Here is a 27,049-nt window from a genome sequence, read left to right as displayed (position 1 = left end):
GAGCGGTGGGACCAGGAAGGGTGGAGGGAGGAGAGGGGTGCGGTATCAAGCCGCGGCTCGCAGCAGGGCGCCTTAGCTCAGGGAAGTGCCAGGTGCTGGCTGTTGGGTTCAGACACACCCTAGGAGCTGGCATGAGGAAAATGGTAAAGGACTCCACGGGGCAGAGCACACAGAGGGCTGCTTCAGTTCCCTTCTAGCAACTTTCAGGGGAGTTTATAGGAGGAATCACCGCACAGGCCAGTTCTTCCCCAGTGTCTACACCTCACTCTGGTGTAAGTTGGGATCTTTTGGGCCCTGATACCAACTCCTTCCATCTTATGCTTGTGGTCCCAACGCACCAAGCAGATATTGGGGTACCAGCATCCCGTGGCCATAAAACGTACAAAGATAGAATGGAGCCCCGGGGCACAGATAGAGTTCTTGCAAAAGGTGCCAGCATGCCTTTCATCAGGAGGGATCTCAAGTCACAGGAGAATCTGAGTCAGCTCCGAGCTCATTTTCAGCCTATGACACATGTCAAGAAGCAAGGAAACATTCCCAGCACTTCAGTAAGGCAAGATCTTCAAACCAGTCCCTTTATGGATGGGAGGGGCTGGGAAACTGAATAGGAAGCCCTGGTTAGAGAAAACTATTCACCACAAGGCCACAGTGGAGCGGAATCCCAGACTCTGCACACTCCAGGGTTATGTTTCTGTAGCCTGAGGCTTCGTAAAAGACTAATCAGGAACCCTGGCCAGTTTTAGTCTTGAGTCTCATTCTGGGTTCTAGTGTACCATGAAATATAATGCAATTCCACATGCTCTTTTAGATTCTGGGTGAAGTCTTTTTTTTTTTTGAAAAAACGCTGCTGGGGTTTGCAGAAGCACATCTTGATCTCTCTGAGCCTGGGGGGAAATGTGAACTAAGCCCCCACTAATGTTGATTCTGAGCAAGCGACTGTGGCATAGAAGAAAGGGCCCGTGACCTGGAAGATCTGGCTCCAGGATCCCCACATAGGCTTCAGTTTCCCTCTCTGTAAAGCAGAGAGCTGGCAGGGTAGCCATGAGGATTAGGAAAGATCACCTAAGGGAAACACATTAACGGCTGTTACTGTTTCCACTGGAGAGCATGGCTGTTTGTTCAAGGAGAAACACGTTGAAGAGTACCCACCTCATTAGAACACGGAACAGCTCTGCCCCTTCCCACCTCCACACCTTTGTCTCTGCTTCCTCTGCACCTGGAGTGCCCCCTCCACGGCCACATAAGCCCTCCCTTCTTCAAGCCTCCGCTCAGGTCTGATTCACTCCGTGCAGTCTCACCCGCTGCTCCGGCCCCTGCTGATGCTTTTCTTCTGACCCCAAATACCACTCACTGTCTCATCCAGGTTACTAGAGATACAGGTAGTTATAAGCATGGTTATATATACAGTTATCATTTCAGAGAGAGGTAAACAGTGGCAGATTGCATCTTCCAAAATGGCCACAGCAATAACTCCAGGACCATGTGCTCTTCTGGAATCTTGTCCCTTCCCCACCAAAAATCAAGAGATAGAGTCTACGCCCCCTCCCCTTAAGGCCAGCCAGACCTTCGTGACTACCCCAATGAACAGAAGGTGGTGGAAATGCTCTGCATGGCTTCACAGGCTAGGTCATCCAGCTTCCTCCTGGTTCTCTGTCTTGAAACACGTGCCATATAGCTCTGAGCCCCCTGTGAGAAGTCCCCACGCTGAAGAGACACTGAGGGAAGATCACATGGAGAAACCACACTGAGATAAAGAAAGAGGCCTAGGAGCCCCGGCAGTTCCAATCCTGGGACCACCTACCTGAGCCCAGTCACCCTCCGGAAATGTGAGACATAAATAGTGTTAAGGTTGTCCTAACCCACTATGTCTGGAATAGTTATTATGCAGCAGTTGGTATATATAATATACATACGTGTGTATACACATATGTGCATATACATGTGTATGCACACACATACATACATAGATGTTTTGGGATATAGCCTGCCTTCTATTGGCCTCCAGTTTGTGTGTTTGTGCGCTTGAATCTGGCTTCTCCAGCTGGGCTGTAAACTCCCTGAGTGCAAGGCTGTATTGTGCACTACTGCCTAGTTATCCTCTGCCAGAGTCAGACCAGCATGGCAGATGGAACAGCTATGCCATGCATCGTTGAGTTAAACTGATGGGGAAACATCTGTGTGCACATCTGTATCCCTGCAAAGCTTGCTATCATTACAGGATGCAACTGTGATCATAAAGAAATCAGAGTCACTTTCGTCTTTGAACTTTCTCAAAAGAACCCTGTATCCTTGGAGAGAACCATTTGCCTGAAATCGCTGAGAATAAGTTGCTTGATTTGCTTCTTTGTCATAGACTCAGGAAAAGATAACACTGCTCTCCCAGCCCTCCCACCGGTGGGCACTTGACAGCCGGGCTCTTGGAGGAGATTGGGCTGGACCTTGTTTCTTTGGTCCAGGACCCCCATGAGGTCTGCTGTGTCCATCTTCAGATTTGAAAAGCAGCCCTTTTGCCCATCTCCTCTCCTTAGTGTTACCTAAAAGATCAGATATTTTTATACAGGTGAGTTTGACATTCTGGTCATATTTATTTGAGCTATGCAAGAAAGATTTAACATTTGGAGTCTCTCATACAATAACAATGTTATTTGTATCCTCCTCCCTCCAAACCCCACATATCTTAAACATTGAAAGAGTCATTTTTTAAAAGATTTAAGAGATTATTCTCTATGGCTCTATCTTTATGAAATGCCCTGAAATTCAATGTTTATGCGAGAAAAAATCAAATGGAGTAATGATATGAACTTCTTTTCTATCCTTTAAAAGTCTGCTAAGTCCTTTTACCCCACCGCCTGCATGAACTCACCGTATAGCGTGCCGAGTGAGCTGCGGGTAAGCCTCTTCAAGTACCTGTTAGATCAGTCCTCGGATAGTGGGGTAGTCAGGAGGTATTTGTTTTCTTTGATCAGCCATTTCTCAAGTGGACCCAAGATTTGTCTTGAGTTATGACAGTAAATAGGTCACACGAAATCTGTGACGTCATGACTGAGGTTATGACATCACAGTTTATGTTGCTGCTGCCGACTCTGCAACTTTTTGTCTCACGGTAATGTTGATTTCTTTCTTTGAATGTTTTCAACTCCAGCCAGCCCTGCAATGAGGTGTAAGCACATAGAAAGACAAGCTAGCCAGCAATGACGTGAAATCCTAAGTTCTGAGGGGTCCAAGAGGTCATTGACTTATAATGGGGAACACAGTGGAGTTCTGATGCAAGAACAAAGTGGGACCTTTCCCTCCTCCTTTGTGTTGAACTTTCCTCTTTACTTTGAATACAAGTTGTGGTATTTATTATTTTGGTTTCAACTAACTCAGGAACTAGGCAGAATTTCCCCTTTTTCCCTTTTAAAAAAATTAAACATTAATACTTTTACGTACTCTATGTAATGGCCAGATTTAGTCAAAAGTTTTGTTTTGCCTACCTTTTTTTTCTGCCTACTCTTCTTTCCTATTTCTGAAGCTTCACAAATTTGTCTGGACTTGAAAGGCATTTATTAAACACCTACCTTCTACTGCTGTGAATTTCAATTTGCCAACTTCATGTGGGACATCAAAATCTGACACTTATGGGAACATGTAAGAGAAGCTCCAGACTGCAGAATAAAGTGGAACACGACTTCGCTCCCTCAGCTACAACTGGTTTCCAAGATCATTTTGCCTCCTAACACATGCTCTTGCCTGTGAGCCTCCCGGCCTCACCTGTCAGATGTCAGAACTGCCACACATGCTTCCTTGGATTGTCTTGACCTTGAAGTATTTATAGTTGAGGGCTTTGGAGCCCTGCAGCATCTCTTCCTATAATCTTCTACTGTGCCGAGTGCTCTTTCTGTCCAATCCTTGCTTTATCCATATGAATTAGTATGGAATTAGGTTACCTCCTAGCCCTTCCATCATATCTTGCCCGCCCACCCCATGACCTTCACTTTCCCCAGGTGGTTATTTTCCACTGGGCCGCACAGTTATTTCAGGCTGAATTGGTTCCATAGCGGACTTAATGTGGCTTATAGCAAGTTTTGTGAATAGCAGCTAATGTGAATTTAGTTTACTGTAAATTTGCTGTGGCAGGTTATGATCTAAATTATTTGCATTTGAATATAAATATATATATAATATATTCTGGAATTTAGACTTCCAGTCATGGTAGAGTAGCTTGCATTGGATTAACACTCCTGTAGTAACAATTATAGACTCTGGACAAAATAAAGAAAAACAATTGTTCAAAAGCTCTGGAAAGTGAATAAAGCGAGCAGAGACTGAAGGGTACATGAACTTTGAAAGGAGGAAGACACACCAGTTGGCTTTTCCCCTAATGAAACTCCCCAGTATGTGCCATGCTTGGGGATAGAGCTCAAGCAGAAAGCAATTATCTTATTGGGCTGAAGCATCAGAGATTAGAGTTTAGAGCTTGTAGAACACCTAGAAATTGAGGAACATCCCAGAAAGGAGGGAGTCACAGAGGGGGAGCCTTAAACATGCATGTAAATACCCCTCAAATCTTTAACCCCTAAACTGTGCATGCTTTGAGGGCAACTCCAAGGAGCCCAGGGGGAAATAACAGCTGAAAGGCTGAAATTGCTAAGTAGACATTTCAGTAGCTAACCAGCACTAGGGAGACAGAATTTGGAGCTCAAGTCCACAAAGTTAAAGGGGCTTGGTAAACAGCTCAGACTTTCCAATGAAATCCTACAAGGACCACATCCCAGGACTAACAGCACTGTCAAAACAGACTTTTGTTAGGAAAAAAGCATAAAACCACCACCAGAGATGACTCTCCAGTAATTTAACTTCCTGCTAGAACAAAACCCAACACTCTTCAGAGGAAGACAACAGAATCCAGGGTCTCCTCAGAACATCATCTATAAAGTCAAATATATAATAAAAAATTACTAGACACACATCAAGTAGATTCTAACTCCCCTTGTGTTGATCTTGCCTCCTTTAAATTGTGACCAGTCTTGCTCTGCTAATTACAAGACAGCATAATGACCTTCTTAAGATATCTTCCTTGTCGTCGGTTCCTACTGTTGGTCTATACCCTTAAAGCCTATTTGGAGAACAAAGTACATCGTGGAAGCAAAAGGCATTTAGTCTGCTTTACTGAAAGCTATAATGTGCCATCACTAGAGCCCAATGATGGGCCAAGAAAATGGAGAAAAATTGATAGAGCAATTGTTTTTTGTTTTGGATTCAGTACACTCTTCTCTTAACTTTCATTCATATTCAGTGACAGATGTTTTATAAGAGATGGATCTGTGATATTTGGACTGGAGACTTTGGATGCACAAACTTAGTGATCCAACAAATGAGCTTTGAGTCCAAATCTGCCCTTAAAAGAGTTTCATGTGTAATTAAAAGATTCTTGAGTGCTTTGACCCCAAACTGTAGGTAAATGGTCAAAAGATATCTAATAGGCTGTAATATAAAAGGGAAAATGGTATCCTATAGGTAACATCTTCATTTTTCCCTAAAAGAAAGGCCAGAGGCTGCTAAGTACTAAATGAGGAGTAAGCACAGCTTTTATTTTGCCAACTGAATTAACCAATAGTTATCTGTTAATTTGCGTCCCTTCCTGCAGTGAACTGTGAGTTTTCTTAGATATTTATTTAATTATTATAGACTAGATTTCAAGCTAATATTTTATAGATGGATAACAGCCTAATACATCTGCTTGAACATGTTTGGTATATTTGGAGGATTGTATCAAAACACTTTTAATCTCCCCCTTTAAATGGGTGATACTCTAAAAGAGGTGCAGATCAGAGGACATGATGGTAGCAATCACTGTCACCAGGCACAAAGAATGCTAGTTACTCTTTCACTTTAGGACTTTGTCAGCAAAGCTTCGGTGTAGGGAAATAAGAAGTACGTATGCCCCCATTCCCGTTCTCATAACCATGGCAGACATTGTTAATAGATCACAATGCTCTACCACACTAAGCCCCATCCAAGAATCAGCCTACCAGTCATTACCAGTCAACTGATGAACATATGAGAAGATTAAGATCTGTTTTTTATCCCTAAAATTGATGATAATGGAATAACGTAATGGAGAAAGAGAAAGAGCAGGTTTTGAAAGGGGAAGCGGAGGGAAAACTTTAACGGTTCTTCTCACCAAATCTTCCCGTTACTGCCTTCCCTTCTGTAGACCAATAGAACAGTAAAGGTTACTTCTAGCTCTGAAATTTGATGAATTAACAAAAAAAAAATCACTGATTTTGAAACCTCCAATTATTTAGGGTGCACATTTCATCTTCTATAAAATAAATGCATAAAGAATGAACATTTTCAATATATAGTCCTGCTGGGAATTACTACATTCAAAAAGAACTATTTTAATTGCATTTTTCCTAAGAAAGTTTTTCATGTAGCCTGATCGTCTCCAAGGGTGCTGAGGAGGAATGGGCATCCCTTCTAACCATTGTGTGTCCTCTTAAAAATCTATTTAATGAGTTTCTGCATATACCAGCTTGTTGGCCTGAGTTTCTCTGGTCAATAAGCAGACATGAGAGTGTGAGAGATGCAGCACCTGGGTCAGACCCCAGCTCATCCATCCAAACATTCCGTCTCTGACATCGGCACCCAGGAACATTTTGAGGAACAGAACAGTCCAAGAAGGGCACAGAGTTCTAAACACCAGAAGACTGTTTACCATAAACATTTCATTTCCTTTAGTGAGAATTCATTAGTGACACAGCCATAGTAATCCCACATGAGCAATAAATGCAAGTTGTAGGCTCTTTCCCCTGCAAATAGGCCTCTCTATGTGCTGCCATGTTTGTGGCCTGAGAACACTACATTATTCATGGGATCACTGTATTTTCTACAGTAGCTGCTGGCTCAGAGACATGAGCAGCATTGATGCCATGGCTTTTCATTATTGATAAAGAAATATGTTTCTAGTTCTTCAAATTACATTTCAGTGCCTGCCAGGCCAAAAGTCTACGTAACTAATGATTAGGGTTCTTTAGTTGCAAAGAATGTCTGTTTTCTTCCAGAGAAAAGCTTGTGGGATGATTGTTTAAAATCCCCTGCCAATATGGACGTGAGAAAAAGAGCTCTGAAGTGGAAATCAAGGAGCTTCTCATGGGTATGTTGGATCAACTTCAGCACCATGAAAAAGGGCAAAGACAGTCTCCCAGCCTGCATCCAGGACCGAGGTGGTTCCACGCTGCTATTGACAATGCGTTATGCATCATTTCTCTATAAATGCACAGAAATAAGGCCATTGAGACTGTTGCCATTATTTGGGGGAAAATTCAGCTGAATATCCATGAGTCCTCTGCTGGAAAAAATAATCTTTGTTGAAATGGAGAGGCGCAAAATTGCAAAATTCCTAGCTCCCCTTGTCTAAATATAGGTTCACCAGAAGTAGATCCTGAGGCAGACTCAAGTACAAATTTATTTGGGAGATGATCCCAGATAGAAGAGTCAGGAAATGAGACAGGGAAGGGAAGGCAGCCAGTCAAAATAGTGTTATAAAGCCAGTTGTCACTGTGGGCAACTAGAGCTTAATCCTGCCGAGAACTCTAGCAAACAGTGTAGAACAGGCCTTAGAGTTCTCTCTCTCTCAAGTGTGGGCGCTGAGGTGTTTATACATCCATCTTCCATCAGACTTTGATTGAGAGCGTCTCCTGGGCAAGAGAGCAGTATTAATTCTCCAGCATATCCAGCATGCAGTTGCTGGGCAGAGCACCCCCTCTCAGCTTTGGAGAAAGCCTTCAGGCCAAGAGATGCAAGTGCGGGTAGTTGCTTAGCACAAAAGTGGTAGGACCCCAGGAATGTGGACAGGGCAGTGATGTCTTGGGAAACAACTCTTGTCCATATTTCTCCCTTTCCATTATTTAGTAAAGTAAAGGGAGCTACCACTAGATAATACAGTCACGCGTCACACATTCTAAGAAATGCGTCATTAGGTGATTTCTTCGTTGTATGAACATCATAGAGTGTACTTCACAAACCTACATGGCATAGCCCGCTACACACCTATGCTGTATGGTACTAACATTATTGGACCACTGTCACATATGCTGTCCATTGTTGAGTGAAGCGTCGATAAGAAGCGCATGACTGTACTTACCTAATTCTACATACTATATATTGTATAACATTATCTCAATTAATCCTCATAATAACCACATCAACTGGTATTATTTTTCTTATCCTGCTTTACATGTTAAGAAATTAAGACTGAAAGACGTTAGGGAATTTTCCCAAGGCTACAGAACTTGTGAGTGGTGAAGGCAGGCATGCTGTCCAGGTCTTGAGGCTCTTATAAAACCCTGGCTGCCTGCGGTAAGCAAATGTCAGCGCATAAACATTTGGCTGAAACAACTTTTCTCAGCAAGGTTGATTGGTAATATCTTCTTGATTGATAGTTTGATGAGCCCTGGTTCTTGGTTACTATGACGTGTGCTTACATCTTCCTTCAAAGAGATGCTGTTCGTGATCTTATTTCCATGCACACATCAATGTGTTTGAATCCAGAACTTTATTTTTTGAAGGGAATTTTTTTTTTGTGCCTTTAAAAATGAAGTAAAATAGTCAATTTGCCCTTTCTTGTACAGAGGAATCGACATGCTAAAAAGTCAGACCCCAAGTATGATCTCAGCTCCTCCACTAACATCTTTGTGAGCTTGGGCTGGTTACTTGCCTTCTTTGGGCCTTGGTTTACTTATCTGTAAATTGAGGATAATGCTTCCTATCGTGGAAGCAATGAAAAAGTCATAAATATATATTTACAGTACTTGATAAAGATTAGTTCCATCCTTAAATTCAGGATGCTTAAATTATTGGCATGATCTCAAAGAGAGTAGACGGTGTCCTTGGCTCCAGCCTAATATTTCTTCCACTCAATTGTTAACTCTTTAAAGATCAGAACTGTGCATCCTTCATCTTTCTGTAACTAGGGTTGAGTATGGTATGCAATACTTGCTAAGGTCTGAATAAGTATGTATTTTTTGCAGTTTTGATTTGTTCATGGGGTTTCCAGTGTTATTGGCATGGTCCTTAGAACGAGACGCAAATAACAGTAGGCTGCAGTTCCCCGGGACACCCTGCGCCACCTCTGCTCATTGTCATACACTCTCCCCTTTGCACTCCTGTGGCTTGCTGAGCCTCACTGACTGTAAGAGGAGGGCACTGAAATGTCTCTGAAAGTTTTCCAGAGACTAAATATTTAGAAAGTTAAGTTGTAAATATATCTACTTTTACACAGATTCTTTTGTGGATAATTTGTTCAGGGGCCTTCAGTTATGACAAATGTGTTCATTTGATCAACAAACACTTGTTAAGTGCCTATCTTGTGCCAGGCACTGAGGATACAGAGAGGAATAAATTTTCTCCAACTTTGACTGGCATCCCTCAGTCTAGTGGAGAAGGCAGAAGAAACCAAAAATTGCTGTGAGGTGAGACCTCGTGTGTAAATGCTGTGGAGATGCTGAGGACCACATTAGCTCTTGCATTACTCGGGGTGGGCTTGGATATGCTGGGTAACAAACAGTCCCAAAATCTCAGTGGCTAAGAAGAAAAGAAATGTTCTTTTTCACTCCTGCTATATGTATAAAATATGTGGATCAGGGGATGGGATTCTAACATCAGTCACTCAGGGACCCAGGCTGATGGAAGATTCATCCTGACATATGGTTCCATGAATGTGTAGAGAAGAAAATGCAAGATGGTGAATCAGACACTGCTATTAAAGTTGTCCCGGAAGTGTGACACGTGTCCTCTTGCTCACACTTCACTAACAAAAGCAAGCTGCTTGGCCCCACCTAACCTTAAAGGGGACCTGGAGTATGCTCCTTCCTGGTCTGCAGAACAAAGAGAAATGGGATATTTGTGAACAGCCCAAATGGCCACCCAAGTTGGGATCCGGTTGTTGGGAGTTTTACTGAACTGTCCCTCCCAATGTTATTTCTCAGCTAATAATTGTCTTGTATATATACAAAAACTATCTCCTGGGAGAAAGGCACTCTGAGTTCATTCACACTTGTATCCACTGGGTATTCGTTAGTCTCTTTCATGGATCCCAGCCTGGTGGGTGCTGGCCATGGAGAGAGAAATGATCAGGTTCCTGTCCTCAGGGAGCTCACAGTGTAGTTAAGTCGAAGGTACATGTGGGCAACCAATGACCATGGTTTGGTTGGAAAGTCATTTGTTGGGTCTCACACAGCACAACAGGGCCACAAAAAGAGAGTCTAGGAGGCTGAATATTACCACACCTGGCCGACAGGGTTTTCCCAACACTCAGGCCAAGGGAGGAAGGAGCAGCAGGCTTTACAGGGGGAGAACCAGGACAGACGAAAGTGGCTCACACAGAAGCGTGAAATCAACCTCACTGCAGGGGAGGAAATGGGCAGTGTCAGGACCCCAATTCTTGGGGCAATCCCCAAGAGCCCAGTCAATGAAGATGAGCTAGGTATTTTGTTATGAAAAGACCCCTGGGATGAGCAGCCCAGGTTTCTTTCACTTAGGCAGAGCTGGGCTTTTTAGGATATGTTGATCTTTATCTTGGGCTGTTCCATTTGATCAATATGTGATTAGTATGTCTGAAGATGCCATGAATGTCCTTGCTGCATTTTTTTTTTTTCAACAAAACAGAAAATACTCTCCACCCCTGTGAACCTCCATTTAGACTCATCAAACTCAGGCCTCAGGAAAGCAGCCCGGAGAGAGAAGCAGGGCTGCTGATTGCTGTTGCCTTGGTAAAGGGATCCACTCATCCAGGGCTCTGTGGTTTCTATGGGAACAGCACTGCCTGCCTTTGCTGGCCCCCGGGGCTGGTGAGATATGCTGAAAGGAAAATTGGGGGAGAGAAGGAGAGGAGCAGAAAGAGACTTTGAGGACTTTGAAGGTATTTGGGGAAACCCTCAGTCGGTTGTGTAGCTGTTCCCAGCGTGCTGTGTAGGCCATCTGGCCCCAACAGCCTGAGCACAGGAGCACTTAAGTAGAGGCGCATGCATTCATATGGTTCCCTTGGACTAAACACCATCCCTGAGAAACGTGCCAACACGAGGTGGGCAGAAATTGGCAACAGGTGGATTTCAACCCCAAGACCAGAAAAGAATGTTTCTTTGGCCCCCTGGTGGACCAGCATCCCATCCTTGTTATAATTACGAAGAATAGTGATACATAGCCCAGGAAGCACCAGGGCGGGGAGGAGGGGTCGGGGAACAGTATTTCATATACACTGTCTGCACCCTTCCCAGCAACCCTGCAAGAAAGGCATCCTCACATCCATCTTACGGATGAAGGAACTGGGACTCTGAGAGGGGAAAGGATAACCCCTGAGTGGTGTAGGTGGGATTTGAACCAGGCCTGATTCTCCACTGTGGGCTCTTATGCAAAATCGAATCAAGGAAAATGTTAGGTCCCCAAATGTTAGGTTCTCTTTTCTTGGACAGCTGTGCCTCTTCTGAAAACACCACTTCCCAGGTGCGTTTGCAACACCAGGGTCTGTGTTGGCCAGGTGCGGAGTTTGCTCCATCTTGGGGAAGCGAGCTCAGCTGCTGCTGGCGGCTCTTGTCTTGAACTTCGGGCCATCTGGGCAAGGCTGACTTACTCCATCTCCAGTCAGCTTGCAGGGTCTGCTCCCTCAGAGTCCATCCTCTGACATTTAGTGGATCTGCTGTGTGCACCAACTGTGCTCTGTGCTTGGACTAGAGAGAGCCGTGAGGAGGAGCCTCAGGCCGTTTTTCAGATGGCTGTTGGGCAAATTGAGACCCCGAGAGATGAAAATACATGCCACCAGAGGCCACACTGGGAGCGCTGGGGTTGAGCCCCACATTTCCAAACACTCAATCGAGGATCCTTTCCTTGATGCCAGGCTGACCACTTCCTTGGGAAGATTAAACATAATAACACCAAACTGCTTTAGAACGAAGACAAAGCAGCACTTTGCAAAACAACGGAGTGTGTCTCGGCAGCTGTTTCATGGTGCATAAGTAGGGGCTGATGAGATCAACAATCAGCGTTAGAGGCCTCCTCCGGATGAAGCTGCTGCCACAGTGGGTCTCCGGTGACAGGGCCCTTCCTGAGTCAAGTTCTCTGCGGCCAGGGTCATCTGATAATGTCCTTTGCAAATGAACCAAAGAAGCTTCTAGCCTGCTGGAATCAATGCTTAATATAAGAACATGTTACAGTGCAGCTAACTGTGGTGGAAATCTTAACATTTGGGCCCTACCATGCTTGATTCAGAATACAAGTCCAACAACAATTTATCCAGAATACACACACACACACACACACACACACATACACATATATGTAGTATTCCTTGAAAGTTGTGCGTGAGTTTTTTGAAATCATTGTTTTAATTTCATCACCAACCTGATACATGTTTTCACAGAGTAGCTAGGATGAAAAAGTGGCCAGAGTGGGATCCATGTGAGGTGAAGTCTCCTGGGGAATACTCAACCTGGACATCCTTCCACCTTGCTATGAACCACCAAATAGGAATTCTGTTACTGTTCTTAAAGAAACTGATTTGAAAGCATTTAACTTACTCTCTTCCGCCTTTCCCACCACCACCCCCTATCACACCCACCCGTCATCTCGGCCACTGACCAGTCACATTCAGTTTGGTGAAGAAGTCCAATAGTGCCAGCTGCTCCATTCACAGCCCCCTAGACCTGGTGGCTGCTGCGTGGGATTCGTCCCGTAGAGAATTTTCACCGATTTTCTCATGGCCGGTTGTGGCTTCTGACAGGAGAGTCACCTTTGACCAAGGGCTGGGAGTTTCTAGCTGGTGATGGATCAGACACCAGGCCATGAACAGCAGACCAAGATCGGGCTGATGCCCAGCCCCCCATTCCCCAGTGAGAGAGAAGAGAGAGAAGGTCCCTGAGCAGTGAGGAAGGAGGCGCCTGATAAAGAGTGTCTGTGGTCCCTCCCCTCACCCACGCCTGCTTGGCCAGGACTTCGGACAGCGCCTCAGCCCTTTCTGAGCCAGCGCCAGGTTCTGCGGGTCCTACCCCATCCAAGGGTGCAGCCTCCAGCATGATCTCCAAGAGCCCACCCAGGTCCCAGGATTGGCTGGGCGTTAAGACCTCTGCTGGGACAACTTCCCCCACCAAACCATGAAGCCCAGGGGATCCGTTTATTCATGGTCATTCCACTCATCCACCTGCGTTTCACTGAGTGCCAAGGGGACTTAAAATCAAAATGCGTGGATTCAAACATAAATGCTTCACTTACTGACAGCGTACCCTTGATCAAACCGCTACACTGCAGGCCTTGGGTTTCCCCATGGACAAAGTGGCAAAGAGGAGGGCGGACAGAGCCGGCCCAGGTGTGGGCACCATGCACACTCAGACTGGCAGGGTTGCTGCGCCATGGCCTTCACTCCCTTCACATGCTGCTCTCAGCCTCACTTTTACTCAAAGCCACAATACTCCTCATGGAGGAAGCCCACAGGGCAGGAAGTGAAGAAGTGAGTGGCTTCCACATATGAGACAGAACGTGCCTCAATCCCCACCTCACTTTCCACCTCAACTCCTTCCTCACTGATGATAAGAGGTCCTCACGCGTGATTGTTTTGCATGGCACCTGTCACGGGGTAGACCACTGGCTTCAGTTTCCTGAGGGTGATGGCTATTATGATCAATACATTGACTTGGCATACCAGCCCCATCTCCAGCTCTGGAGGTGGGGGGGAAATAGGATGGTCACATTTAAATCCTGGACTGCTCAGTGTCGAAAAGCCCTGTGGAAGCTACACAGAGAAATGCAAAGAAAGAAACAGCCTACCTGTTTCTCTCTGGTGTGTGGTGGCAGAATTTGGATCAGATCAGATCAGATCCCTTCTTGGAGGAAGTCCTGAGAAGGAAGAGGTAATGGGGCAGATTAAGATTGCAAATAGATACCAGGAACTGGGATAACAGTGGTGAGGGGTGTCACCAGGCCTGGATTTGCTGGGTGTGTAGCCCTGCAATGTAGCTTTCTAGCTGTGGATCCTTGAACATGGATTCTAATCTGTCCATCCCTTGGGTTCCTCATCTACAAAATGGGAATAATAGCTTTCTGTGAGGATAAACGGGCATAGTGGGGTGTGAAGTGCAAGGCACAGTGCCTGTGGGAGCAGGTGTTCCATAAACGTGTGCCATTGTCATCTTTGCACAAGTTTGTTGTTGGCCGTTCTGCCTGTCAGAGCTTTCTCTCATCCCATTTCTGTCCATCACCAGCCAGCCCATCCCCAGGGCATTGAGAATTTGTACAAAACAAAGGGAACATCAGAAAGGGGAAGTGCAGAGATGTGGACAGTGGTTCCTGTATTTTCAGAATCAAAGAATGAGACACAATGTCTGTGCAAGTCCAGTGGACATGGGAGCTGGATGGTGCTGAGAAGTCTGGGGCTCTGGGTGTCTGAGAGGAGTGTGGGACAGGCTGCCCTGCAAGGGCCTTTCCTCTCCTTACCTTTGCCTCCTCCCCATCACAGAGGCTGTCAGTTTCCTGGCTTTGAAAAGTGGGCTGAAAGGAACATTTCTTATGGTTTCTGACCCCTACTGGACTTCTTGGGGAAGGTGGGGGGGGGAAATGTAGGAGCCATGGGATGGTAATTTGAGCTAAAACTCATTTACTCAGAGTTCAAAGAGAAGTTCAAAGGAGAAAGTGTAAGCAGGCATCTTTTAAGAGCGTAGGACATCCTGTGTGCCGAGGGAGAACCCGAGGGGAAGAAGGATGGGCAGGAGATGGCTGGGGCTGCAGAGAAGGCAGGTGTCTCCAGGTGCAGCCCCTGTGGACTCTGTTGCCAGCAGGGAGGTTTCTGGGAGGAGGAGCTGGGGAGTTTCTCTTCGGGGAAGCTGGAGAGCTCCCTCCAGCTCTGCTGACTGAACCAGAGCACTACCAGCCAGAGGCGTCAGGCCTGGGGATGGAAGGTGCTAGAGACACATCAGTAGAGTGGCTGGAAGCCTTGCAGTGCCCAGGGCCTGACGGGTGAGCTTGCGGCTTGTTCTCTGGACCCTCATCCTCGCACAGTAATTTCCGTATAGTAGCTTCATTGGGTCCGCAAGGTGAAACCCTCCAGGCTCGCCCTCTTACTGATCAGGAGGACTCAGTGCAGCCTCAGCTTAGAAGGACTCTTGGGTGATCATGACATCCCTGTCTTTCCTTGTCTCCCCCATTTTTTCATCCCACAAATGATTGTATAAAACTAGCAAGTGTGGTGAGCTAGACACTTATGGGTCAACCATCCTGTCTATGCTAGATGCACGCTCTGGCCCCAACACCACGTGGCTCTGGCCAAGACCTATAGGACATCTTCATCCAGTGCTGCCCTGGAGCAGAGAGAGGAGCCTTTTCAAGGAGTAGCCAAAATCGTGTGTCTTGGGCAAACGTCCTGGCCAAGGAGCTGTAATCCTGAGGCGTGTCCTGTGCAGTTTCCCGGGGTCCCCAGGAGGACTGGGCCCCAGGTGTCCTGATCTGTCACCCACTCACTCGTTAATGCCACTGTCTTTGGCTCTTCTCCATCCTTTGTCTCATTGCCTCCCATATTCACAGTGTGTCCAGGAGTCACCTCCCAAATAAAGTACGTACCCCCAAATCTTGCCTAAGGGTCTGCTTTTGAGGGAACCCAAAACAAGACAAGTGGCAAGCAGGTGTCATTGCATATATCCTCCGCATCAATTGGTGATGGTTTCCCTGAGTAGTCTCTGGAGATACACTTGGAGACCTCGTGGAGCTCTGAGGGAAAGACCTCCACGAGCTGGTGACGTCTGCCGAAGGTGGGGCTGAGGGCGTGGTATTATGTGTGCAGCTTCCTGCAGAGCCTGGTCTGATGCGTCCTTACATCCTCCAGAGAGGGGAGCAGTGGGCTTCTAGTGTAGGGATCACAGGAGGCCTCATGAGGGCCCTGGCCAGGAAGGTAGATTGGATTTATGAGCAGCAGAGAGAGGAGGCACAGTGGGGATGGGGCATATTCCAGACTGATGGTACAATTTGTGCAGAGAAACAAACAAACGAAGATATAAAAAGAAAGGAAATGCAAGGTGTGTTCAGGGACTGGCACATGATGCTGTCTGGTGAGAAGGTGAGAACACGTGCATCACCACGCACTGCTGAATGTCCAGTGGCCAGCGCTGTGCCCGGTACACAGGACTGCTTAGGTTGTCATTGTTTCGGTGAATGAACATGTGCAAAATATAGAAAATAGAGGGAAGAAAGGTCTAGTGGGAAACAACCAGGCCCAGCTTGGGACTACCAGTTTACAGACGGGCTTTCGTCTTGCAGCGTGGAAGGCTCAGAGCAGGGAGGGCGGGATGAGCAGCCCTGTGCAGATATGGTCAAATTCGAAACGGGAGTTGAGTGAAAGAGCAGGGAGGGAGTTGTAATGGGCACCAGGCCCAAGGCCCCAAGCCAGGCAGGCGAGTGGGAAAGGAAAGGAGGGGAAGAAGGGACAGGTTAGAGCAGGGGCCGTAACCCTGTGTGGGCCGTGGCCCCCTTGGTAATCCAGTGAGGCCTGCACACCTCTGCTCAGACAACATGTTTCAGTGCATGCAATAGAATATATAAGGTTACAAAAGGAAGCCGATCATGCTGAAATGAAGGTGTCAGAGTGCGGCCAGCCCTCCATGTCTGTGGATTCCACACCCTCAAATTCAACCATCGCTGTTGGGAAGGCCTACAGTGGCTGCCTCTGTACTGATCATGTATGGACTGTTTTTCTTGTCACAGTTCCCTAAACAATATAGTATAACAATATTTACTTAGCATTTACATTATATTAGGTATTATAAGTAATCAAGAGATGATTTAAAGTATGCGGGAGGATGTGCATAGGTTCTGTGCAAATACTACGCCGCTTTATATAAAGGACTTGAGGGGCTGGCCTGGTGGTGTAGTGGTTAAGTGCACATGCTCTGCTTTGGTGGCCTGAGTTTTGCAGGTTCAGATCCCAGGTGCAGATGCACAAACCACTCATCCAGCTGTGCTGTGGCGGCATCCCACGTGCAAAATAGAGGAAGATTGGCACAGGTGTTAACTCTGCAACAACCTTCCTCAAGCAAAACGAGGAAGATTGGCAACAGATGTTAGCTCAGGGCCAGTCTCCCTCACCAAAAAAAATAAAGAAAGGACTTGAGCATCCTTGGGTTTTATCCACAGGGGTCCTGGAACCCATTCTCCCATGGATACTGAGGGACCACTGTATTAGAAAATAAATTTGCATGATAGTAGTTCACATGTTTCTTCATCAACGCTTTAAGTAACAAGTGGCGATCTAACCCCGCCTAATGTTGAAGTGATGAGTGAGAGCTGCATGCACAGCAATACAGTGTGTCAGGAAAATACCTGCCGGTGCCTCCAACGCTACTGTGGTTTGTTGCCTATCTGAAGGAAACACTAAATTCCAGTTAGAGATGTGTGAACATAGAGATTTCATTTTTTCTCACCCAAGTTCGTGGACCCCATTTTAAAATGAGGATTGGCCACGGGGTCCCAGACCTCCAGCACTGCAAACGTCGTCTGTACTGAGCTGCTTTTCTCTCTCCGTTCTCTAGCCCTGCATGAATTCCCCGATGACATCTTCACCAATGAGGACAGAAGACAGGGGGCGGTGGTTCTGCACGTGCTCTGTGTAAGTACCCTCTCCTGGCTCTGCCTGGAGGGTCCAGAGGGACGGCCTGGCTGCAGTGGGGGCAGTGAGGTGCCTGCAGAGTCGTCTCCCTTCCTCCTATTCACACGCCTGCTGGGGGTTCCCTGAGCCCTGTGGGGGGTGATCTGCAAATGTACCCTCTTTAAAAGGCCACAGACTCATAATCTGGAAGGTGTGTGTGTATTCTTTCCTAGTCCACGCCCAAAGCATGGGCCAAAGCCCAAATGAGTGTCGCCTTCTTGGGGAGCCCTTTCCTAATCAGCCTTTCTAAAATGCCACTGTCTTGCCCCTTACCTGGCTTTATTTATCTGCATACTACTGATGACTTCCTAACGTGCTATTATATAGTTATTTTCTTATTGTCCATCAACCTTACTCACATGTAAGCCCAAAATGACCAGGGACTTTGTTTTATGTATGGCTTAATCCCCAGACCTGTTCCTGGCACATGGTAGGGACAAAGTATTTGTTAAACTAGTGTATTAAATGTAATGGCAACTGGCACAGTGTCTGGCACATAGTAGGTGATCAATAAAAGTGTGTTCTGGCTGTTAATATCCACCACTGCCCTAGCACTTCCTCTGCAGACCCAGGGAATTGAATTGAAGGCCTTTGGTTTTCCTCATCCCTATTTGGAGAGTTTGGGGAGGGTGTGTGTGTGAAGATACATCTAAGGAGTGGCTGCAGAACCGGAAAGACCTGGGCCAAATTCTGGACCATGTACGTCACTGTGCTTTCCCATCTCTGTGGTATTCACTCTTCCCTGGAATGCTCTTAATTCCATTCTGGTTATTTATTGCTGTGAAACCAATTCTCCAAATTTAGTGACATACCCAATAACCATTTTATATTGCTCATGGGTTCTGTGGTTCTCATGGGTTTCAGTAGTTCAGAAAAGGCACAGAGGGAATGCTGTACCATAGGATCAAGGGCCTAGGGTGGCACGATTCCGATGGCTGGTGATGATGCCAATGGCTGGGGCTGAAGCCACTGGTGCTGCAGGACCCCCTCCAAGAGCCTTCTGCACTCCCATGTCTGGTGTCTGGGCTGGGACTGTTGACCACAGTACATCTGTGTGACCTCTCCAGCATGGCTCCACATGGTCACCCGGGGCTCAGAGCGGGAGGGTTACGGTGAACAGAGAGGAAGCCCCACAGCCTTTGATGCCCTGGCCTCGGAAGTCTCACACGTTGTTTCCACCAGACTCTGTTGCGGTCACAAGCCCACCATGACTCACCGGAAGGGGACAGGGACCTTACTTTTCACTCCACACCTGGAGTAGGTCAGTAGGCACACCCTGGGCTCTGGAGTCAGACCAGATGTGGGTTTGGAGCCCAGTTCTGCTGTCTTTGCTTTGTGTGTGGTTTCTGACCCTTTGTGTGCGTCCAGCCCATCTGGACCCGTAAGCTGCCCTCAGCCTGACTCACTGCCTGGTGAAAGCAGTCAGCTCTTCAGGTCTTTCCCCACTTCCCTCGACCCCTCATGACCTTCCCCTTGAAAAAGAGGCGTGCGAAGTCCATTTTCAGCAAAGACACTCTCTAAAAATACCAAATGATAAAGTAGACTCTACAACCCTTCCTTCCCTCCGGGAGAGTCACATGCATAGAGCAATTAATACAGATGCCAGCTGCCACCTTTGGCGCCAAGGAGGCTCCGCTGTTGCAAGGCTGAGGAGACCAGGCACTGAGTCGGATCCAGAATTCCCGGGTAGCCATTAGCCCCTGACCCCCGACATCTGAGATGGGGAGTTTCCATTCTTGGCCCAAACAATGTGGGCTTCCCTCCTCCCAAGGCCGTGTTGTCGCCTGCAGCTCACCCTTTCTCCCCACCTCCACCTCCCATCTCAGATCTTCCGAATGCAGCTGAAGGCAGAGGAAGATGCATTTGCCCTGCTCTTCATGAGCTGAGGAGCCCTGTGAGGCCCCTGCTATCTGTGGTAGTGCATTCCCAGGCAGGCACGGAGGCAAAGTGGACAAAAATGGGTAATTTCCCCCTTCAACATTTCCTTAAATGAGTGGACATAAGCCTGCACATTAGGGCTCTGTCATCATTGGTGTCTAAATACCACAGTTAGCCCCTACCCTGGCCCCTGCATTATGGAAACCGCAGGGCAAGAAGACCAGGGGCCAGGGTCTGCTTCCACCTCTTCAAGACCGTGCTCCAGGCACATGGAACTTCAGAATTCTCCACCCACAAAGCTCGAGCCTACTGCTCCAGCCTGTGCAGGCCTTCTCCCAAGACCTGCTTCTTAGAGGGGAGAGACCCAAGTGGAGAAGCTTAGACTTGCTGCCCGGGGCGTCCACATACCTGCAGGTGGTGCAGGGTGGAGCCGAGCTCGGACGAGAAGGAGGGCATCTCTTCTACATGGCAGGGGCACATGTTAGGGTGGGCCTGCTGGTGCCCTCCCCAGAGTCAAGGGCCAAATCTTATATTATCCTACTCGTGAGAATCCAGGGTCCTCTCGGTAGGATGTCAGCTGCACGGGAGAAAGCTTTTGTAGAGAGTCTGGCACCTTGAACAGAAAAAGTTGCTCAGTCCCTGTTTGCTCAGTGCAGGAATGAGCAATTCTTTTTATCCCCTTCACCCCTCGTGGTGTCCAGCACGCTTAGGATGCTCGGAAGTTATCAGATGAACATCGTTGGACATAAGAAGAAATCCTTCCAGAGCTAACCTGTGGCCTTTCAGTGGCCAGAGGAAACAGATCAATGTGTGAGTCAAAGCTCAAATAAGCTAAGTACAGATTTCCTGTACTTGGTCATCTAGAAAGCATTTCTGAGCCTCTGCCATATGGTAGTGCCAAGCTGGACCCTTCTAGAAACCTGAACACAGCCTCACTCCGCGGGAGCCCAGTGTCTTGTGGGAAGGCCCACTTAGGGACAGCTCTTGCCGTGTGCCAAGTGCTGGCTGTAGTCTATGCCACAAGCTGTGGGAGCTCAGAGAAGGCACCGTGCAGTGCTGGGAGGCACAGCTGAGTGGAACTTGAAGAGTGGTTAGGCATTTTCCAAAGGAGAAGGGAGAAAAGGGATTCTAGGCAGGAATGGGAAACCCATGATCAAAGATGTAGTGACCAAGAGTCCAGGGAGTCTAGAGTGAGTGGAAACTAAGAACAGGGAAGGTGGGGGCACCTCACATGGGAGGCACCACGAGGTGATTCAGCAACTGGCCTGGAAGTGGTCGGAGCAGATTCCTGATCCGGCCATCCCTCCTTGCCTAGGGAATAGGGTCAGGCATGGCCAGAGAGGACCCAGAGCAGTCTTCTCTGCAGTCAGGTGAGAGAGGTCCAGGCAGGTCACAGAGAAAGGCTCAGGGACATTTGAGTAGGGGTCCCAGAATCCCAGAGACCCTGTGGAACACCCAGGCCTGGGGAGGGACATCGAGAAGGGCATGTGGGAGACTGAAGGTCATCTGGCCACGTCTAGGCCACTGACGAGCTGGGTCTGCATCATCCAGTGAGGGGGGGCCCCAGAACTGTGTCCTGTCACCCCAGGCTGCCCCAGAGAGAGGGCCATGGGCTGTCCTTTCATGGGATTAACTGGCAGTAATTTGGGATCTCAACCAGAGCACCCAGTCCCTTCAGATCATACTCCAGAACCTGATTAAACTTAGCATTTGCACCTGAGCTCAAACTGCCTCCTTCCACTTGGCCCCGTGAGTTTGCTTTTCAGTAAGGCCCGTAGTTTTCAACCTCAGTCGGGTACTGGTTTGTGGACACACATGGTTCTGAGGGCTCCCTGAAACAATCTTTTAAATCTTAGATGTCAAAGCTTGCTTCTCTTTCTCTTTTCCCTCATGTAAATACTTCCCTCTTTTGTGTAAGCTTTGTGGAAATCAGACAGCCATTTCTTCCCAAAATGGTAGCTTTAATTTTCCCTTGGATCTTTCTGGTTTTGTGGATTTCAGAAACACTAAATCCTGAGATTACATTAAAAAAAACGATTTCTCTTCCTTCCAACCGTTCTTCACGTGTGGGTTCCTTACTAAAGTGGAAATCCATCATCTGTGTAACTTTATCAACAGTGAATATCCCCACGAAAACACACTTGTCTTACAACTTGCTTTATAGCCCACCTGTTATAACGTTGAGACACTAGAAGCCATGTTCTCTGTCTGTGAGGAAATTCGCACCCTTTAAACTCATGGAATCTGCCCCAAATAGAGGAAGAAGGCCATGAATAATTTTCTAGAACTGTGGTTTGTTGATGGTGATTTATAAATACTCTGTGAAATTTTGCTAATTATCCCACATGTAGATATCTGGATATTTAAGGTTATAAACCAAGCTACATGTTTTCTCTTCCAGTGAAAGCTTTAAATAATCAATATTTGAAATTCTTTCTCAAAATGAGTCTGTCTGTCCTTAATAATTCAACCTCCACAGCAGAAATAAATACCTTCGGTGCACCTTGTCAGCTTTCACAAGTATTCTTCCTACACTTCAAGTCTTCTTTTCACGTTTTTAAATGTAATTCCTGTCGTCCATCAGGCAGGTAGTTCTCTATGCTTGTGTGTGCGGTGGTATAAAGTACCACATTCCTGAACATGAATGAATAGTCCTTATGAAGGCAAGTGCCTGCTAAGTGAGTCTGTCAGGAGGATGGGCTGCCAAGTGGTCCAGCAATTCAGACCCATCTGTAGACCAGCCCAGGAAAGAAATGTCAGGAGAAGGTTTCTGATGTCCATCTTCACATTCTAAAACCTAGACATGCTTTGAGGAGCCCCACAGGAAACTCAGGCATCAATTCTGTGCACATAGAAGAGACTTCTTCCTCCACGGAGCTGTTAGGGGGCCGCCATCTGGCCCATGTCAGACTTTCCAAGGCTGCAAAGGGATGCGTGGGCTACCAGGAGGCCCCTGGCCATCTGCCTTAAGCCTGCTCTGTCTAGTGGTGGGGACTCCCTTGTACACATCTCCATCTTCACTGCACCCTGCTGTCCAGTGCCCGTTTTAGGGGCTCACGTGTTTTAAAGGGAGGTAGGCTCTACACAGGATGGAGCATCTGGGAAGTACAGGCAGGATTCTTGTCCTGGGCTGCCAAACCAGGGCATCCACGTGGATGTTCTCCAGGGACGGCAGTGAGCACGGTTGATGTCAATGTCTGCAGCATCTGTGTATGATGATGTCCAGGCCTCATCCCAAGGTTGGTGGTCTCCTCCAAACCCCCAGCTCCTGTCCGCATTCTCCTCGTCCTCTCCAGCACAGGGAGTTTTTAATCTGGTCTGGGAATTGGGGAAGTTCACTTCATGAGCCTGCCTCCAAATTCTCTCTTATTCCCAGATCAGCTTTTTAAACTCAAGAATTTGCTCATTTCTGTCTCTTGATTCCATTGAGTCTTCCTTGCTCCTCAAAGCTGCAAAGAAAACCACTTGGCATTGGAGGAAGGCTCTTGGGACGGAGGTGGTGAAATGTGAGTCAAATGTGAGGGGAAGGAAGGAGGCTATTCAAATGTCATCCTCCTGCTGGACTTGTGGTTTTTCTAGGTCCGTTCCATAGTTCCTCCATGCTGTGGTATTCCAGCCTAGCAGAGAGGCTGGGTGACCTGGACCTCTCTACCTCACTTTCCCCGTCCACACAGTCTCTGTTCTCTCTGAAGCTGTCTGTCTGCTCCCATACTGGCCAGACTCTCCCTTGGGTCGTCTTTTTGCACCTGCTCTGCGTGCTCACTCCCTACCTACACTGTTCGCTATTTGCTTAATTCACAGCCCCTAGAAGTCTCTAATTGGCCAGCTCGTTTTTTCCTGCCTGGCAGTGGGTCACCAGCTGGCCTATGAGTTGACCAGTGAGATGAAAGCACAGGGCTTCCTTCAGGAGGCACAGAGGGCGGGGCAGCTCCTGAAGGAGGAGTTTCGGCTCTGCAACCCCAGCCTCTAACCCTAACCTCCTCCAGCCAGAGTGCAAGTGAAGGATAGTTTGGATGTGTTCTTGAAGAAGCTGGGGCTGGGGCTTTGCAAGGAAAGCCCAAGTCCCAGGTGGGAAGCACTCCCTTCCTCCTCCGGAGCTTTCCTTCCCTTGTCTGTCCCGGGGGAGGGGGCTGTCTGGAAGGGGCCTCACTAAATGGATGTCATTTCCTTGGGCCTGAGTTTGTTCCCATTATCTCTGCTGTTCAATTTTAATATCTGGAGGAATGGTTTCCCTGGATGTGCTCCTCTCTCTGGGGCCCAGATTGCTTTTAAGAGCCAAAGAATAAACTAATTGATGCAGTGGCAGGTTCTGAGGGGCACAAGGCTGGGTCCCGGCAGGAGTGCAGGAGGCCCCTCCCTGCTCCCCCTCCCCCTGCACTTGGAAAGGCAGCTTTGCGTATCAAAGCTCAGTCCACCTCAGCCCTAAGGCTCATTCTGCTCTCTTGGAGGCCATCCTCTTGCCTTTTTGGCTCTGAGACTCAACTTCACTTTTATAGACCAGCACTATCTAACAGAACTCTGCTGATGGAAATGCTGTCTATCTGCATGGTCCATCATGGTAGCTGCTGGCCATGTGTGGCGACTGAGCACTTGAAATGTGGTTAGTATGACTGAGGAACCAATTTTTAATTTTATTTCATTTTAATTAATAAAAATTTAAATAGCCACTTGTGGCAATGGGAGCCCTAGAAGGGCCAGATATGACTTCTAATTCAGCATCTCCTCTCCCTTTGCTGATGTTGCCAACTTGAAATAAAGAAGCAGATATGGCCCGGAAAAAAGGTCGCCAGCAAAGAGGCACTGCTCCTTTCCTCTGTCCTCTTACGGAATGGGATGTGTTTAGTGATTCAGACAAACAAGATGCAAGGAAGGCCCTGCCAGGCCACTTGGGAGGCGTGGGATGTTCCATGAGGAAGGAGGACACCCAGATTAGGAGCAAGGAAACTTGTAGACCACCAATACGCCTGGTGCTTTGGAACAAGTAACAGAACTTCTGCCCTCACTTTCCACATCTGTAAAGTGGGAGCACATAGTAAGTGCTCAGGAAATGTTACATTTTTTGTCTACAGCTGAAGATGTTGGGGGTAGTGGTTTGGGACTTCAAGGGGAGGAAGACAATTTATATGGAGATGGAAATGCAAATGTTTGATAAACAAGCATTTGCTGGGCCATCTGTAGACAATGTGACCCAAGAAAGAACTTTGATAAAAATGGGCTTAGCAAGGACCCTCCCAGTCTACAACACCTAGAGTTATCTATTGTGAGGGCTCCTTCCTGGGACAGGCCTTCTATCTTAAATTCTTTTAGCACTTAAGAGGCAGGTCAAAGTTTCTTTAAGTTCTTAAAAATAATCATGCCAGGGCCTGGCCCAGTGGTGTAGTGGTTAAGTTCAGCATACTTCTGCTGAAATGCAGCCTGGGGTTTGCAGGTTCAGATCCCGGGCACAGACCTGCACACCACTCATCAAGCCATGCTGTGGCGGTGTCCTACATGCAAAAAAATAGAACAAGATTGGCACAGATGTTAGCATAGGGCCAATCTTCTTCGCACACACACATACACAAATCATGCCAGAGAGACACATTTTGGGGTGGCAAATTCTGATCCCCCACAAGAGCGACAGGAAGCAGGTAGCATGGAGGCCTCTCTGCAGCTGGCATTTCTGCCAAGCCCAGGGATCTGAGAGAGGGGGCTGCTGCAGGGGTTTTGAGATTTAAGGGGACCTACGTGATCTAGTCAGCAAGGTCCCGAAAGCAACTCATTTCCTGGGCAGACATGTTTAGTTAAGGGATTTCACCCTGGAAGAGAAAAATGATTAGAAGAGCTTGTGGAATTTGCTGTTTATTCATGGAAAAGTGCTGAGCATGTCCTTAATTTGTCAGTGTCAACACAAAGCTAAAACAGGTGTCCAGAGAGGATTAGCAGAAAGAGAGTAAATTATGTTTCAATAGATCTTCAGTTACTCCCTGCCTCCTTGCTCAGGAGACTTGGTTCAGAAGGCCCAGGTCTTACCATTAGGCCTCATGGGCTGCACACCGGCTGGCTAGTGGATTGACTGGCCAGGTTTCCTGAGCTGGATATAAAGCGAGATGGTTTAGAGCATGTGCTCTGAATGAAACCCACCTGAGTGTCAGTCCTGGCTTTCCACTCATTAGCTACATAGCCACAGGCAAGTTGCTTTGCCTTGCCAACCCTCTTTCCTCAGCTGTCTCTGGAGATGAGTATAGTACCCACCTCGTGAGTTGCTTTGAGGAATACATGAAGTCAGTTGTACTAAGCTCCTGGCAGAGCATCTGGCACCCACCTGTACCCTCTTAGTACTTGCAACTTGTATGTACCCTGCCTGACTCCCAACTTCCAACTCCTGTGACTCCAGGCTTTTTCTGGTCTCCAGAGCCCATTCTACAAGAAGGCAGGACAGCCCAGAAGTGCCAGGAAACAACCAGCCCCCCAAAGTAGCCCTCAGTCGGAGAGGGGCTGGTAGATAAATGCCTCAGTTCCCTTGTATTTTGGATGGGCTAATGAAACACATTACACCCTGTCTTCCAGCCTCCCCCAAGCAAGAGTACGCTCTGGTGCCCGTCCAGCACCTTGCTGGATAACACACTTTGGTTAGCTGCCCGTCCTTCCCAGACGCATTTTCCTGCCCTTCCCTGCTCCCAGTGAAAGACCGTGCATTGGAATCCTCGGATGCACTTCTGCTTCTGAGGCACAAGCTGAGTAGATATGACCTATGATTATAATTATGTAAATGAGGTCCCTGTCTAGAACCGGTGAGGCTACAGGAGATGCAGAATTCTGCGACTCCGGTCCCTTCTAGACATCCACAGACCACAGTGTGACATGAGTTGATGTACTATCTTTTGGTTCATGTCCGGGACCCAGTACAATATGGAAAGAAGCCTGGGGAATGAGCTTCGCAGCAGACAGTTTCAAATTTGATCTTATGAGGAGCCTCAAATGGTGATGGGAGGGAGCATTGCTTAGATACCAAACGTTTATTCATGGACATGGGACACCTGCAAGCCTGCTGTATGCTTCCCTTCTTCTTATTTATTTCATTTATTACTTGGTCCCGTCATCCCCGCTCTATGTATTTTATTTTTGTTTATTTTGTTATATAGAAAATAAACTATGTGTTCCTCTGAGATGACATTGCCAACAGTCACAAGTTGTACCCAATAGTTATGAATTGACTATTTGCAATTTTGTAGTGTTTTTTCCTCTGCAAAGTGTGACTTCAAAAGCTAAGTAAACAATGAGGTACCGCTATTTAGACCTACCATATGTCCCAGTGTAAAGAACTCGTCTTTAGCAAATGTTCAGTCAACCAATCTGGATAAAATAGTCAATTAAACGTTCTAATTTATCAGAGAACACTCCGTGTATTTTCAGTGTTGGTGCTCAGCGGTTTTGCTTTTCGTCAATAGTTTCCTGATGATTCTTTTCTCTGGAGAACGTCGGTACAAGACTTTCTATTTATTATGCCTCAAGACATCAGAATACATG

At 47.2% G+C, this 27,049-nt stretch overlaps 1 protein-coding gene across 3 annotated transcripts in view; it reads left to right on the top strand.

Annotated features, from left to right (window-relative positions):
- The window catches only part of SLC24A3 (solute carrier family 24 member 3), a 458,647-nt gene that overhangs the window by 261,890 nt on the left and 169,708 nt on the right, over positions 1-27,049 (top strand). For all 3 annotated transcript variants that reach the window (XM_005604455.4, XM_023626042.2, XM_023626044.2), the window contains exon 3: positions 17,547-17,623. In XM_005604455.4, the coding sequence (XP_005604512.2) occupies positions 17,547-17,623 (77 nt within the window). The remainder of the gene's footprint in view (positions 1-17,546; positions 17,624-27,049) is intronic.

The sequence above is a fragment of the Equus caballus genome, chromosome 22 (genome assembly GCF_041296265.1).
Source record: "Equus caballus isolate H_3958 breed thoroughbred chromosome 22, TB-T2T, whole genome shotgun sequence".
NCBI classification, from domain to species: domain Eukaryota; kingdom Metazoa; phylum Chordata; class Mammalia; order Perissodactyla; family Equidae; genus Equus; species Equus caballus.
Note: the sequence above shows the minus strand (reverse complement) of the source record. Positions and strands in the feature narration are given on the sequence as shown.